The sequence below is a fragment of the Phoca vitulina genome, unplaced genomic scaffold (assembly GCF_004348235.1).
Source record: "Phoca vitulina isolate PV1807 unplaced genomic scaffold, GSC_HSeal_1.0 scaffold25, whole genome shotgun sequence".
NCBI lineage: Eukaryota > Metazoa > Chordata > Mammalia > Carnivora > Phocidae > Phoca > Phoca vitulina.
This window is the reverse complement of record NW_022589728.1, coordinates 30508633-30521129: the sequence shown is the minus strand read 5'-3', so window position 1 is coordinate 30521129 and position 12497 is coordinate 30508633. Positions and strand designations below refer to the sequence as shown.

Here is a 12497-nt window from a genome sequence, read left to right as displayed (position 1 = left end):
GTTCGTCTTCAAAATTGACTATTTGTTTTTCCATATGAATTTTAGAATCGACTTGTGAGTTTCATGAAAGATCCTGGTGGCATTTTGTTTGAAATTATATTTATTGATTAATTTTGAAGAGGAGAGTCATTATAGAATTGAATCTTCCTATCAATAAGATCTTTGCTTTATTTAGGTCTTTTTTAAAAGTCTTCAATAGGGTGCCTGGGTGGCTCAGTTGGTTAAGCGACTGCCTTCGGCTCAGGTCATGATCCTGGAGTCCCTGGATCGAGTCCCGCATCGGGCTCCCTGCTCGGCAGGGAGCCTGCTTCTCCCTCTGACCCTCCCCCCCTCTCATGTGCTCTCTCTCTCTCTCATTCTCTCTGTCTCAAATAAATAAAATCTTTAAAAAAAAAAAATAAAATAAAATAAAATAAAAGTCTTCAATAAAGGTTAAATTTTTTCCTAAAACTGTTAGGGAAACCTGTAGAATTTATTATTTTAGGGTTTTTTAATCATAATTGGTATTTTTATTATATCTTTTTCTTTTAAGATTTTATTATTTATTTGACCGAGAGAGAGAGAGAACAAATAGGGGGAGTGGCAGGCAGAGAGAGAAACAGGCTCCCCGCTGATCAGGGAGCCCGATACGGGGCTCAGTCCCAGGACTCTGAGATCATGACCTGAGCCAAAGGCAGACACTCAGTGACTGAGCCACCTAGGCGCCCCTATTATATTTTAATTTATTACCGTTCCATTATTGTTTTATATATATTTTATATGTTACATCTTCGGTGAAAACTCTCATTAGTTTGTAGATCCTTTTAGGTTTTCTATATATATAATCATATCCCTTGAAATACTAACAATTGTGGTTTTTCCTTTTTAATCCTTAATACTTTTCATTCCATTTTCATATTTTTTTGTGCTACCTGGGATCTTTAGAGTTAAATAAAAGCAGTTATGGCAAACATCCTTTTCTTCTGTTCTGACTTTAAAGGAAATGATTCTGTTTTTCACCATTGGATATGGTATTTCCTACAAGCAGCTGGAAGTTGTGGGTTGTGTTTGTTTATATCTTTTTTTTAGGTTAAAGAAGTTCTATTCCTACTTTGCTAAAGGTTGTGGTATGTGTATGTTATTAATACTTTTGCTTCTGTCTATAAAGATGATCATATGGGGTTTTTTTAATATGATATGTGGTAAATCACACTGATAGATTCTCAAATGATAAAACATTCACCTCTGGGATTAATTCATTAATTCAGCATTTTTTTTTAATTGCTGGATTTGGATTGTAATGATTTTATTTAGAATTTTTACAATATAATTTTCCTCTCTGTTATTGTCATTGGATCTGGCATCAGGATTATACCAGTCTTACAAGTTGAGAAATAGTCTCTTTTTCTTTTCTCCAGAACCATTTGAATAAGATCAGTATTGTTCGTTCCCTGAGTATTCATTAGAACTCACCTGTAAAACAACCTGAGTCTGATATTTTCTTTCGTTTGTTCAGTAGTTTTATGGGTAGATTTTTAACAACTGATTAAGTTTCTTTAATGAATAGAGTTTATTCAGATTGTCTGTTTCGTTAGGGCTCAATTTTGATGTATTTTTTTTTTTTAGAAAATTGGCCAATTTGTACAGATTTTAAAATACATTGATGTAAGGCTGTTTTCTCATGATTTTTAAAAATCTCTTAACATATCTTTAATTACCAAAAGTAGTATATTGAATTCACTCATAATGGTTGGTTGTTAATTTTTTTTTTTTTTTGGAATTCTGTAGTTGAAATATCCTTAGGGAATCATAATCATTCCTTTTATTATTAGGTAGTGACTCTTTGTGCCGCAAGTTTTCCACTTGAAATACATTGCTCTGAGATTAATAAAACTATGCCTTTTGTGGGGGAGAAAGCAGATTTGCCTGTTGCCTGAGAAATATTTTTCTATCTTTATATTTAAAGTGTGTTTCTTGGGGCGCCTGGGTGGCTCAGATGGTTGGGCATCTGCCTTCAGCTCGGGTCATGATCTCCAGGTTCTGGGATCGAGTTCCACGTCAAGCCCAGCATCGAGCTCCCAGCTCACTGGGGAGTCTACTTCTCCCTCTCCCTTTGCTTCTCCCCCCTGCTCATGCTCTTTCTTTCTCTGTATCTCTGTGTCTCAAATGAATAAATAAAATCGTTTAAAATAATAATAATAAAGTGTGTTTCTTGGGGAGCCTGAGTGGCTCAGTCGGTTGAGTCTGCCTTTGGCTCAGGTCATGATCTCAGGGTGCTGGGATCGAGCCCCAGGGTGGGCTCTCTGCTCAGCGGGGAGTCTGCTTCTCCCTCTGTGCTCTCCCTCTCTCTCTCTCTCTCTCAAATAAATAAATAATCTTAAAAAAAAAGGAAAGTGTGTTTCTTGTCAGCATCATAGAAGGAAATTTTTGGTTTTTGATACAAACAGAAAAATCTGGTTTTTAACTGGTGAGTTTATTGTGATGTGTCCAGTAATTACCAATATATGTGTATTTATTTCTGCCATTTTATTTTGTACCTTTTATTTACCTTGCTTTTTCTCCTTTCCTTCCTTTTATATACTTAATGAGTTTTCTTTCTTCCCTTTTTCCCTGTACTCTTGGCTTCTAAGCTCTGTATTCACGGTCTTTTATTTAATGGCCATATATTGTTCTCATCAAATAATTTAGAACCAAGTTGTTTACAGCCTCCCCAAAGTGAGCCATTGCTTTCTTTAATTACCTGCACACTTGTCACTTCCTTTCATCACCATTCCTAGTTTTTCATCTCACTCTTCCCATTGGGGCTCAGTTAACTGCTCTTAAAGTACATCGTTTAATAGTTGTTTCAGTGAATGTGTGTTGGTAATGTTTAGGTCTTTAATGTCTGAAATTTTTTAATCTTGCTCTCATTCTTGAAGTATGATTTAACTGGGTCTAGAATTCCACCTGGATAGTCCTTCTTCTCAGTGCTTTGAGGTCTTTCCCGCTGCCTTTGCTGTAGACCCTTGCTGTGAAACATCTATTCTCAGTTCATTGTTGTCCCCTTCTAGTAAACTGTTTTCGCTTCCTAGTATTTTAGAGACCTTCTCTTTGATTTTACCATTTGCAGTTTTACTATTGTGTGTGTGGGTGGTGTTTATTTTTGTCTTCATTGGGATGCATTATTCTTCCCAAATCTGAAAATGCTAGTATTTAATCAGTTCTGAAAATTTTCTGCTGTTTTCTCACTGAGTATTGCTTCTCCTCATTCTCTCCGTTCTCTATTTTAGGAACTCAATTTATAAATATTATGTGTTAAGTTATTTTCCTTTTCCATCTGTCTTAACCTTTCTTTCATGTTATCTGTCTCCATCTCCCTATGTTTTATTCTTCAATGAATAAATTATGTAATTTTCTTAGTTCTAGCTTCCAGTTCACTCTGTCGTCTTCAGATAAGATTATTCTACTATTTGATACTTCCATTAAGATCTTAATAATATTGGGACACCTGGGTGGCTCAATCGGTTAAGCATCTGCCTTCAGCTCAGGTCATGATCTCAGGGTCCTGGGACCGAGCCCTGCATCGGTCTCCCTGCTTAGCTGGGAGCCTGCTTCTCCCTCTCCATCTGCCTGACATTCCCCCTGCTTGTGCTCTCTCCCTTTCTCTGTCAGATAAGTAAGTAAAATCTTTAAAAAAAAAAAGGGGGGGGATCTTAATAATATTGACTATACTTTTCATGTCTTGACATTCTCTTGTTTTATCTCAGATATACTTGATATTTTTTAATAGTGGCTTTAAAAATATATTTTCATGTCATTATACATGTTCATATTTTATAATCTTTTTCTAGTAATATGCTATTTGAAGTTTATGGAAATCTAATCCTTCTTTTCAGTGGATGATATCCTAATGTGTTTTGTAATTTTGAATTATAAATTTACTTTGATTATAACTTTGTCTCCAGGAACACTGAACAGCCAAAGTTGAGGGTACATCCTTCCATAGAAGTTTGTTTGCTTCTGCAGAGATACATTTAGTATCATTGATCCTGGACCATTTTTTATACTATTTTCTAAGCTTGGGTATTTCTGACTAATTGTGATAGTATGAATTCAATCCAAAATCCACATGAGGCATTAGCCCATGGTTGTAGATTCTTCAGGGAAGACTTTACCTCTCCCATGTAGAGGCCAAGATGAGACAAACATTCTTCCTTGATGTATTCCTGTGTTGATGAGTGACTTTTATTAATGGCTTAGCTCTTTAGAGTCCTTACTTTATTCCTGAGTATCTCATTTTTCTTGTCACTAGCCTTTAAAATGTGCCTGACTCATCTCTTGTTCCCTCTTGGTGTTTAAAGTTCAAAGTTACCAAAAAGAAAACTCTCGTCACTCCTCCTTCGCCCACTACCCAAAGCTATGTCAGTACACATGCTGGTGGCACTTGTTTTCATTTCTCTTTGTTTTTGTTCCCTGAGACTTACCTCTATTTCTTGCCCACATAGCTGTTTTAAAAGTTGGGTTTTTTAGCTAGGTATTTTATAGCCAGAGGCCTTAGTTTGTCTGGTCACCCGTACTGTTATCAATGGAAGTTATGTGTGGTTCATTTATTTTGTTTTTCTCTGTGTTCCTAGGTTCTATTTGCATGATAGTTGAACACTGTTCAGTTTTTTCATAATGTGAATATACCCAGATTTTTTAATTTGGAAATGTTTATAAGGTTCATCTTATGTCATTAGATAAAAAGCAAGCTGCAGAATGATATGTATTATATACTTCCATCTATATAAAGACAAATATTTGAGAAACTGAAAGTAATTCAGTTGGGTGGAACATGGGGTTATGCAGAGGACCAGAGGAAAGGAAAGGTAAATACAGCAAGCTATGAAGTTGGGGTAAAAGGCATATGTCACATCATAAGGTACTTCATTTGCCAAGGTAAGATATTTGGCCTTATTATTTAGGCAGTATTAAATCATAGGTAACATGATCAGATCTGTTTGTAAGAAAGCCAACTTAGATTGCCAAAGTAAACATAGGTAAGCCAATTAGTTTACTGGTGGTGTAGTTTGGTTGAGAACTGAAGACTGTAGAAATGAGAACAAATGACAAAAACACAAGAGGTATTGATGAGGCAGTAGGGGATGAGGGGAAGGGAAAGGTGGAAAGTCTTGGTTATCCTTGGGCCATAGAAATTAGGGAAATGGGCTGATCTAAGATGCCTGCTTGGTGGCTTTGATGATGAGGTAGTAGAATAGATATTCCCTTGTGAACGCTATTTGACTTGCCATTGGTACATCTAATTGAAGAGGAACAGTAGATATATGAATGATGTCTATGCACTCAGGAAAGGTTGAGGGCTGGAGATTAACAACAACAACAACAAATACATTGGAAGATGATAGCATATAGTAGAGATGAGAGCTGAAGTGTTAACAGTAAGTGCAATTGCCCAGGGATGACATATAGAGCAAGAGAATATATAACCAAGGGCAAAACTTTGATGAATGCCCACATGCAAAGAACAAATAGAAATCTAAAAAGTAACTGTCAAAGTTAAGAAGTGAACCAGGAAGTTTTATGGAGGCCAATGAGAAAGGATTCCATTTTTTTTTTTTTTTTTTTTTTTTAAGTCAATAGTGACACGCAGTGAAGTCAAGAAAAACAATACTTTGGATTTGACAACTAGAAGGTCATTGTTAGCCTTTGCCTGGGCATAGTTAGTAGAGAAAAAGAGAGCAAAACTCCTAATTTAATGATTTTAGAAGTAAATGGGGGGCTAAATTTGGGTGATAAAAACCTTTTGTGATAATTTTTTTTATTTTGAAAGGAAGGAGATGAGTTAGCTAGAGAGACTCAAGATCAAGAGGGAGGTGGAGATGTTTTATTTTTTTTTTTATGGAGAAATTTTTAGGATTTACTTAACCAACTTCAGTCATGTTTATTGAGTAAATTTAGGGTCCAGAGGAGGGGGAAAGGTTGAAAATTTAAGAGAAAGTGTATGTGATTGAGCACGCTTCCAGAGGAGAAAGAGTAGATAAAATAACTTGAAGAGTCACATGTTCTTGAGAAAAAGAACAGGATGTGAAGGTAGATGAGATTCAGGGAGTCAGTGATTTTTTTTTTTTTTTCTGGTATAGGAATCAAGATCATCTGCTGGTTTTGGAATTAGTAATAGTAACACATTGTAGGGGACTTGCCAGGGGTGAAGGTTTAAAATAGTCACAGAAATGACAGGACAGGGAGTGACAGATGACTAGGAATAATTAAAAGAATTGATCAGTAACACTGAAAGCCTCATCAAAATAAGTGAACGACATTTTTTCATGACACCATTTTTTATGGTAATACGATTTTGTTTGTTTTAATCTTTATGTCAGCAGTATTTAGTATTCTGGGCATGAAGGATAGAATGTCAATTTTGAATGACTATGGGAATAGCAGAAGCAAGAGGAAAGCAATGTGGAAAAAAACCCCAACATTGTTTAGGTGCTATGGAGGAGGTGGTTACAATAGTATCACTGCTAAGCTAATACAAATGAATAGCCACAGTTTTTCAAAAAAGTATATTCATCTAGGACTGGGCAAAAATAAATGAAGGAGAATAAAAACTTAAAACTTGGTCGTTTTTTCCCCAATTCTACACTAGAGCGTTATCACATACTCATTTCAAGCACCGTCGTTTACTGATTAACAATTCTCAAGAAAGGGGACTTGTAGTCAGAAGTCCCCCTGGTACGTGTGGGGACTGAGTATCAAGATAGCAGAGACCAAAAAAGATGAGGGAAGAGAACAAATTGTTGGGGCTGCATACATATTATTTTGATTATGTTCTTTAACTCTTCAAATAAATGCTCTTGAGGACGTTACTGCATAAGTAATTAATTTTTTTTGCATTTTTTTTTAAGGCTTTCTGTGAAACTTTAGAAGAGACAAACTACCGTTTTCAAAAAGAACTACTTGAAAAACAGAAAGAGGTGGAATCACTGAAGAAACTGCTGAATGAAAAGCAACTTCATATAGAAACTCTAGAGAGCAGAATCAGGTGTATTGTGATACTTGCATTTTTAGACTTACTCATTAAACTTTTAATACTCTGGGCTAAATGCCCTTGCATTTTAATATGATTTAGGAAATTTCCAATTCCAAAAGTCTTAAGACTCTTGGTGTACCTTTTTTGTAGATTGGGAAAATTGCCTTTTGATAATTTATTTAGAAGGTTGAACATTTGAAGGATAGGAAACATCAGAAATATAAGCCTCTAGCTGTTCAAGATAAACATTATTCATTTTAACCTGTTTAAATGGTATCTTTGTTTCTAGGCATTTCTGCCAACTTTTCACATATGAAAGTTGTAGTTTACGTTCTTGTCAGCATATATTGAATTGATATTAAAACCATTTTACATTAATCATAAGTACTAATTTCTCTGTTGACTCCCAGAGTCAGCAATCTATTAGCCGTATTAAGAATAGCTAAAGACTACTAAAGTTACATGTATTCACAAAAATAAACCAATACATACTTTATTTGTAGAAAATAACTTGTTGCTTTAATTTGCTTTTAGAACATTGTCTTTAGAACCTGAAGAATCACTGCACATGTCAGAAACAGAAGGTGGACACATCCCAAAGGTGGAGTCCTCCACACTTGAGGTTGATCAAGATGTTTTGCATGAAGAATCTAGGTAAATAATATTTGGTTTATTATAGCCTAATCATCTGAATAATTAGAGGGAAATAGTCAATAATACTCTAGAGAGTATTTTTTTTGTGTGAACTCAGTGTTATTGTATCGTGAATCTGCTGAGCAAATAAAGAAAGACTATAGATATTGTAGGCTCTCCCTAAAAATGAGTCTTTGTCATCTAGGCTGTAAACATTATTACTTACTTTGAAGATGTGTCTAAATTAACCATTCAGTTAATTCCTTAATTTTGTAAAGCTTGACAAATTAATCTCCCTCAGTCTTTTTCCATTCAAAAAGTGGGATAGTGTAATAGCAACAAGCCTGCCTACCTAACAGGAATGATGGAAAGATAGTATATTTGAAAGCACATAGAATATTTATTACTTATAAATCCAAAGTCATTATTAATACTTTAGTGGTAGCAGCTAAGCTGTAATTATGAGAACAGATTTATGTTGGTAAAGGTCATTATAAACTGGATTTTTAGTGATAAATGGTAGTTGGGAGAGCTGAAAGAGTTAAAAATATATCTTCAAAGGTGTTGTCTGGTAATGACAACTTAAAAATATAAAACTTCTTGGAGCGCCTGGGTGGCTCAGTTGGTTAAGCGGCTGCTTTTGGCTCGGGTCATGATCCCGGGGTCCTGGGATCAAGCCCCGTGTTGGGCTCCCTTCTCAGTGGGGAGCCTGCTTCTCCCTCTCCAGCTCCCCCTACTTGTGGTCTCTCTCTCTCTCTGTCAAATAAATAAATAAAATCGTTAAAAATATCTATATAAAATTTCTGATCAAATATTTAAATATTCTTTTCCATTAAATATTTTCCCATTAATATTTAAATAATCTCTACATTAGATTAAAAAATTTTAAAGGTAATAGCGAAGTGAAATAGCATGTATCTTATCTCTTCATTGACATCTTTCTCTTTTCTTGCAGAACTGATGATAAGCCATGCTTAAGTTTTAGTGAACCTGAAAATTCTGTATCGGACATAGAAGTTGCAGAAGTGGCGTACAATGCAGAAGACTAATACATGACAAGCAGTTCCTTCCATGTATATGTTTCAGCAAATTTAGAATAGAGTGGCAAATATTTAAAAAGAAAAAAGACTGAAGCATTTACAGAAAACAGAAAGATTGCACATGTATTAAAGTTTACATAAAGAAAAGTTTTTTTAAGTTATTGGGATAGAAATGTATTCACTGCTGCTTTAAATTGTCTTTTATCCAAACTTTGTATTTAATACACTAAAAAAAAAAATCTAGTTAGAGTTCTGTTATCAAGACTCAATTCTTAAATGATGTGCATAAGTTATTTTGGTATTTTGCCAATATATTGCTCCAAATGAATATGTGTGTGAGCACTCTTGTGTGTGGTGTGCGTGTTTGTGTTTGTGTTTAAAATGCCAATTTTATCAGTTAAATGGACATTAAATGCATGTTACTATCTGGTTGATATATACTTCTTTGTATCTCTGACATAATATATTTTCATTAGTGGTTTAAATCAGTGGTAAAGATGAATTAAGTTTTAAATATTGACACGTTTACCATTTGTAAATAAAAATTGCCTGTTTGCAATGTTATTGCTATTTAAAAAAAAAAGAAAACTTTATAATACCAAAGGAAAACTATTTCAGAGAGCTATAGTAACATATAATAATGTAGCTAAAGTGATAAAATAACCTTGATTTTAAAAGCTGATTCATTATCAGAATACTATAGTAAGTGTCTAGTTTATTATAATATGTTGTACTTGTTTATTTTCCACATATCTTTATCTCAGATCTCTACCTGTAGAAGCAGTGAGTTGTCCTCTTTCGGAATACTACCTCTTTTTGCTAATCAAGGTATACTCTTTTGAAAATAAAGATTCTAAGCAAATAGGGAGTTATACAAAAAAATACAAAATAAAAAGCCATATATACTATAAAGTTCCTTAACTACATTGACTCCTGGGATTGCATTTTTATTTCTGTATATGTGAATATGTTGCTATAATGTATTAAGGCTGATTTTCCTTTTAATATATTTAGCCAAGTGATGCACTTTATGATAATTAAACTTCTTTGTGCCAAGTTTAATTGGTGAATTTCTTTAGTAAGTGGAGTTAAGAAAAAGAATTATGTAGTGCCTTCACTATTTCACTTTTATACCAGTCTGCTAGGGTCTGTGAGTCAGCTTTATGAAAAGGTGTTTATTTCAGATTTGCTTATAGTTGTTGAAAGTGCCTTGTTTCGTTTTTACTATATGAAGTTACTCATTTATTTTCTATTTCCACTGCTTTGCATATTGCTGTTAATAAGTGTTGTAATCCTGCTAGCATTTTGAAATCCCGGTTGGTATATTGAACTGCATGTGCTTTCTAAAAGCTGAGGAAAACTTACTGGGAAAATAGAATAACAATCTCCAGTTTTGTTTTCTTCACTATCTAAAAGTTTATCAGTATCTTGATGTACATATTAAAATGTAGTTGTTAAAATTCTATTTATGTAGATTAAGAGATCAAGTGGCTGTTGTCAACTTTTGATCTAAAAAGGAAACTGCTCCTTACCAAAGTACCAAAAATTTTAAAAGCCTTTGTGAAAATGCACATGTTCTCAGAGTATTTTCCACAAAGTATACTAGAAGTGTGTTTACTATCCTGGGAGATAGGAAGAATATAATAAACTATTCTCTTTGTTCATTTCAAAATATTCTAGGCTTAAAAAGGCTTACAAAGAACAATCATTTAAATTAATATAATTTTTAGTCTAATGACAAGATGATATTTGCTAAATTCCAGATATTATAGTGCTACGTACATGTCTGTTTTAAAGTGAACCATACACTTTCAAAATCTGGCCTTTCAGAAGATTGTATGTAAAGTTTTGGATGGGTGAAGAAAATCTCTTGTTAATTAAATAAACCACTATTTATATTTAGAATTTACTTTTTTTACTTTTATGATGCATTTTATTCCCAGTACTATATTCATTTAATAAATTATTTTTTCAGTGTAGCAATAGCTGTGTTGTTTAGATCTTGAATATCATTTTTCCCTTCAATTTCATGTTCTCTCTATCCCTTATAATTATTATAAATTTAATTGTACTTAACTGCTGCATTTCACAGATGTGGAATGACTTTATGATTTTTTTTTTAGGTTTACATTTTGTATTACTGATCATTTTAAGTCTTTGTGAATAGGTGCAGTGCACTTCAAATGTAACCAAAATTAATAAAAAAAATTGGACATAATTCAAACAGGAAACACTTTTGTGAATAATCTTTTAACTTAACCTTTTAAAAATTAAGTTCATGTGTAGGTACTAAAACCATAAACCAGCATTTTAAAATGTACTTTATTTGTCTACCATTCTGAGAGTAGACATTTAAAGCACATTTATTTAGAAAACCCTGTTCCTCAGATAAATAGTCTATGTAGTCTACTTCAACCATTTGTGATATTAGAAGGGAACAGTGGTCTTAGCTCTAAAAATAATTTGTGTAGTTTTGAAATGGGTTTTCTTACAGGAATAGAGGAGTTTGAGGATTATGTTAAAAACAAGCCTGTATTCTCAACCAGTAAAGAAAGGAATCTAAATTGTATCCTCTGGAAGATTTTCAAAGAGCTACATATTTGATCCACGTTTTAGTTCCTCCAAAAGATAATAGAATTACCCTTACTGCATTGCACTTTGCTTCTGTGCTCTTGGCTTCTACTAGCAAAACAATCATCAGAACTTGGATTTTCAACACATGTGTTTTTAAGCGGCTACACCACACTGTGCCCTTTATGAGGACTCATGAGAGAAAATTCTCTTAGGTTTCAGCAGCAGTAAAACCGGTGCTTTTCTTAAAGAATTGATTTGTTTTTATCTTAAAGACTCTATTACTGTCTTTCTCTTTTTTGATTTGTTTTTTTGGGGGGGGCGGGGGGCAGCCTTAAGCCAAATTGTAGTTTGCCTGTAGCTACCATATAGAACCTTAGGAGTTGTATTCTGTGTAGTAAACATGACTTTATTTTTCTTATTTTCTCAACCCCAATTTTCCTCCCTATTTAAGGTCTTCAATTAGAACAGATGTATTTTTGTTCTGGTAAAGTCTCAGAATTGAATGATATTTTAGACTCCATTAGGTAAGAACCTGTCATAGCCTGTACTAACACAATTACCGCACCATTAAGGATGGCAGGAATTACACAAAGCTAAATTCTTCCCTTTAAAAGATGTTCTTAAGTAGGACCAGTGAATATGGAATGCAAACTTAGAAATGGGTAAGCTATGTTCTTGGTCAAAACACAATATTGATAAACTCTGTTTATGGTTTTAACCATAGCCTCAAATTAGAAGAACCCACTTACGACTTCCCTGTGTATTACTTACAGAAAAGTACAATAGTGTCATTAGCTCCACACGAAACAATAATAAACAATATGGCTAATGTATACTCAATAGCTAAAGTCAGTGTTTTATTGTAATAGATACAGATAAGACTTGGTATAGACTTTGCTCTAATGAAATGTTTGCAACCTAGCTAACTGTAATCAAAGAAATATTAGTGAGATGCTGGCTAAAGTTCTTTGCTATCATGTGAAATGAAAAGCCCACCTTGGGGTGATTAAGCCCATATCTGGAGGATTATTTCTTAGTATTAGTTCATCTGCCAGTCCAGTTTTCCAGTAACCCTATATCGCAAATACCACCATTCATTGACTAACCCAAAAGTTTCTTTACCCCCTCCAAAATAGGAATGTGATAAACCAAATAAGTTGTTTTTCTCAGCTCCTCTTGCAACTGGGTCTGAGCCTGTGACATGATTATGGCCAGTGAGATGGATAGAAGTGTGCTGATAGCTTCTGGGAAATCACTCG

General features: G+C 34.0%; 1 protein-coding gene across 2 annotated transcripts in view; it reads left to right on the top strand.

Moving 5' to 3' along the window:
* Nucleotides 1-10913, top strand: part of SNX16 (sorting nexin 16) — a 42377-nt gene extending 31464 nt beyond the window's left edge. For both annotated transcript variants that reach the window (XM_032421548.1, XM_032421547.1), the window contains 3 exons: nucleotides 6867-7003; nucleotides 7526-7645; nucleotides 8580-10913. In XM_032421548.1, coding sequence (XP_032277439.1) covers nucleotides 6867-7003; nucleotides 7526-7645; nucleotides 8580-8673 — 351 coding nt within the window. In that variant the 3' untranslated portion in view covers nucleotides 8674-10913. The remainder of the gene's footprint in view (nucleotides 1-6866; nucleotides 7004-7525; nucleotides 7646-8579) is intronic.
* The last annotated feature ends 1584 nt before the right edge of the window (nucleotides 10914-12497 follow it).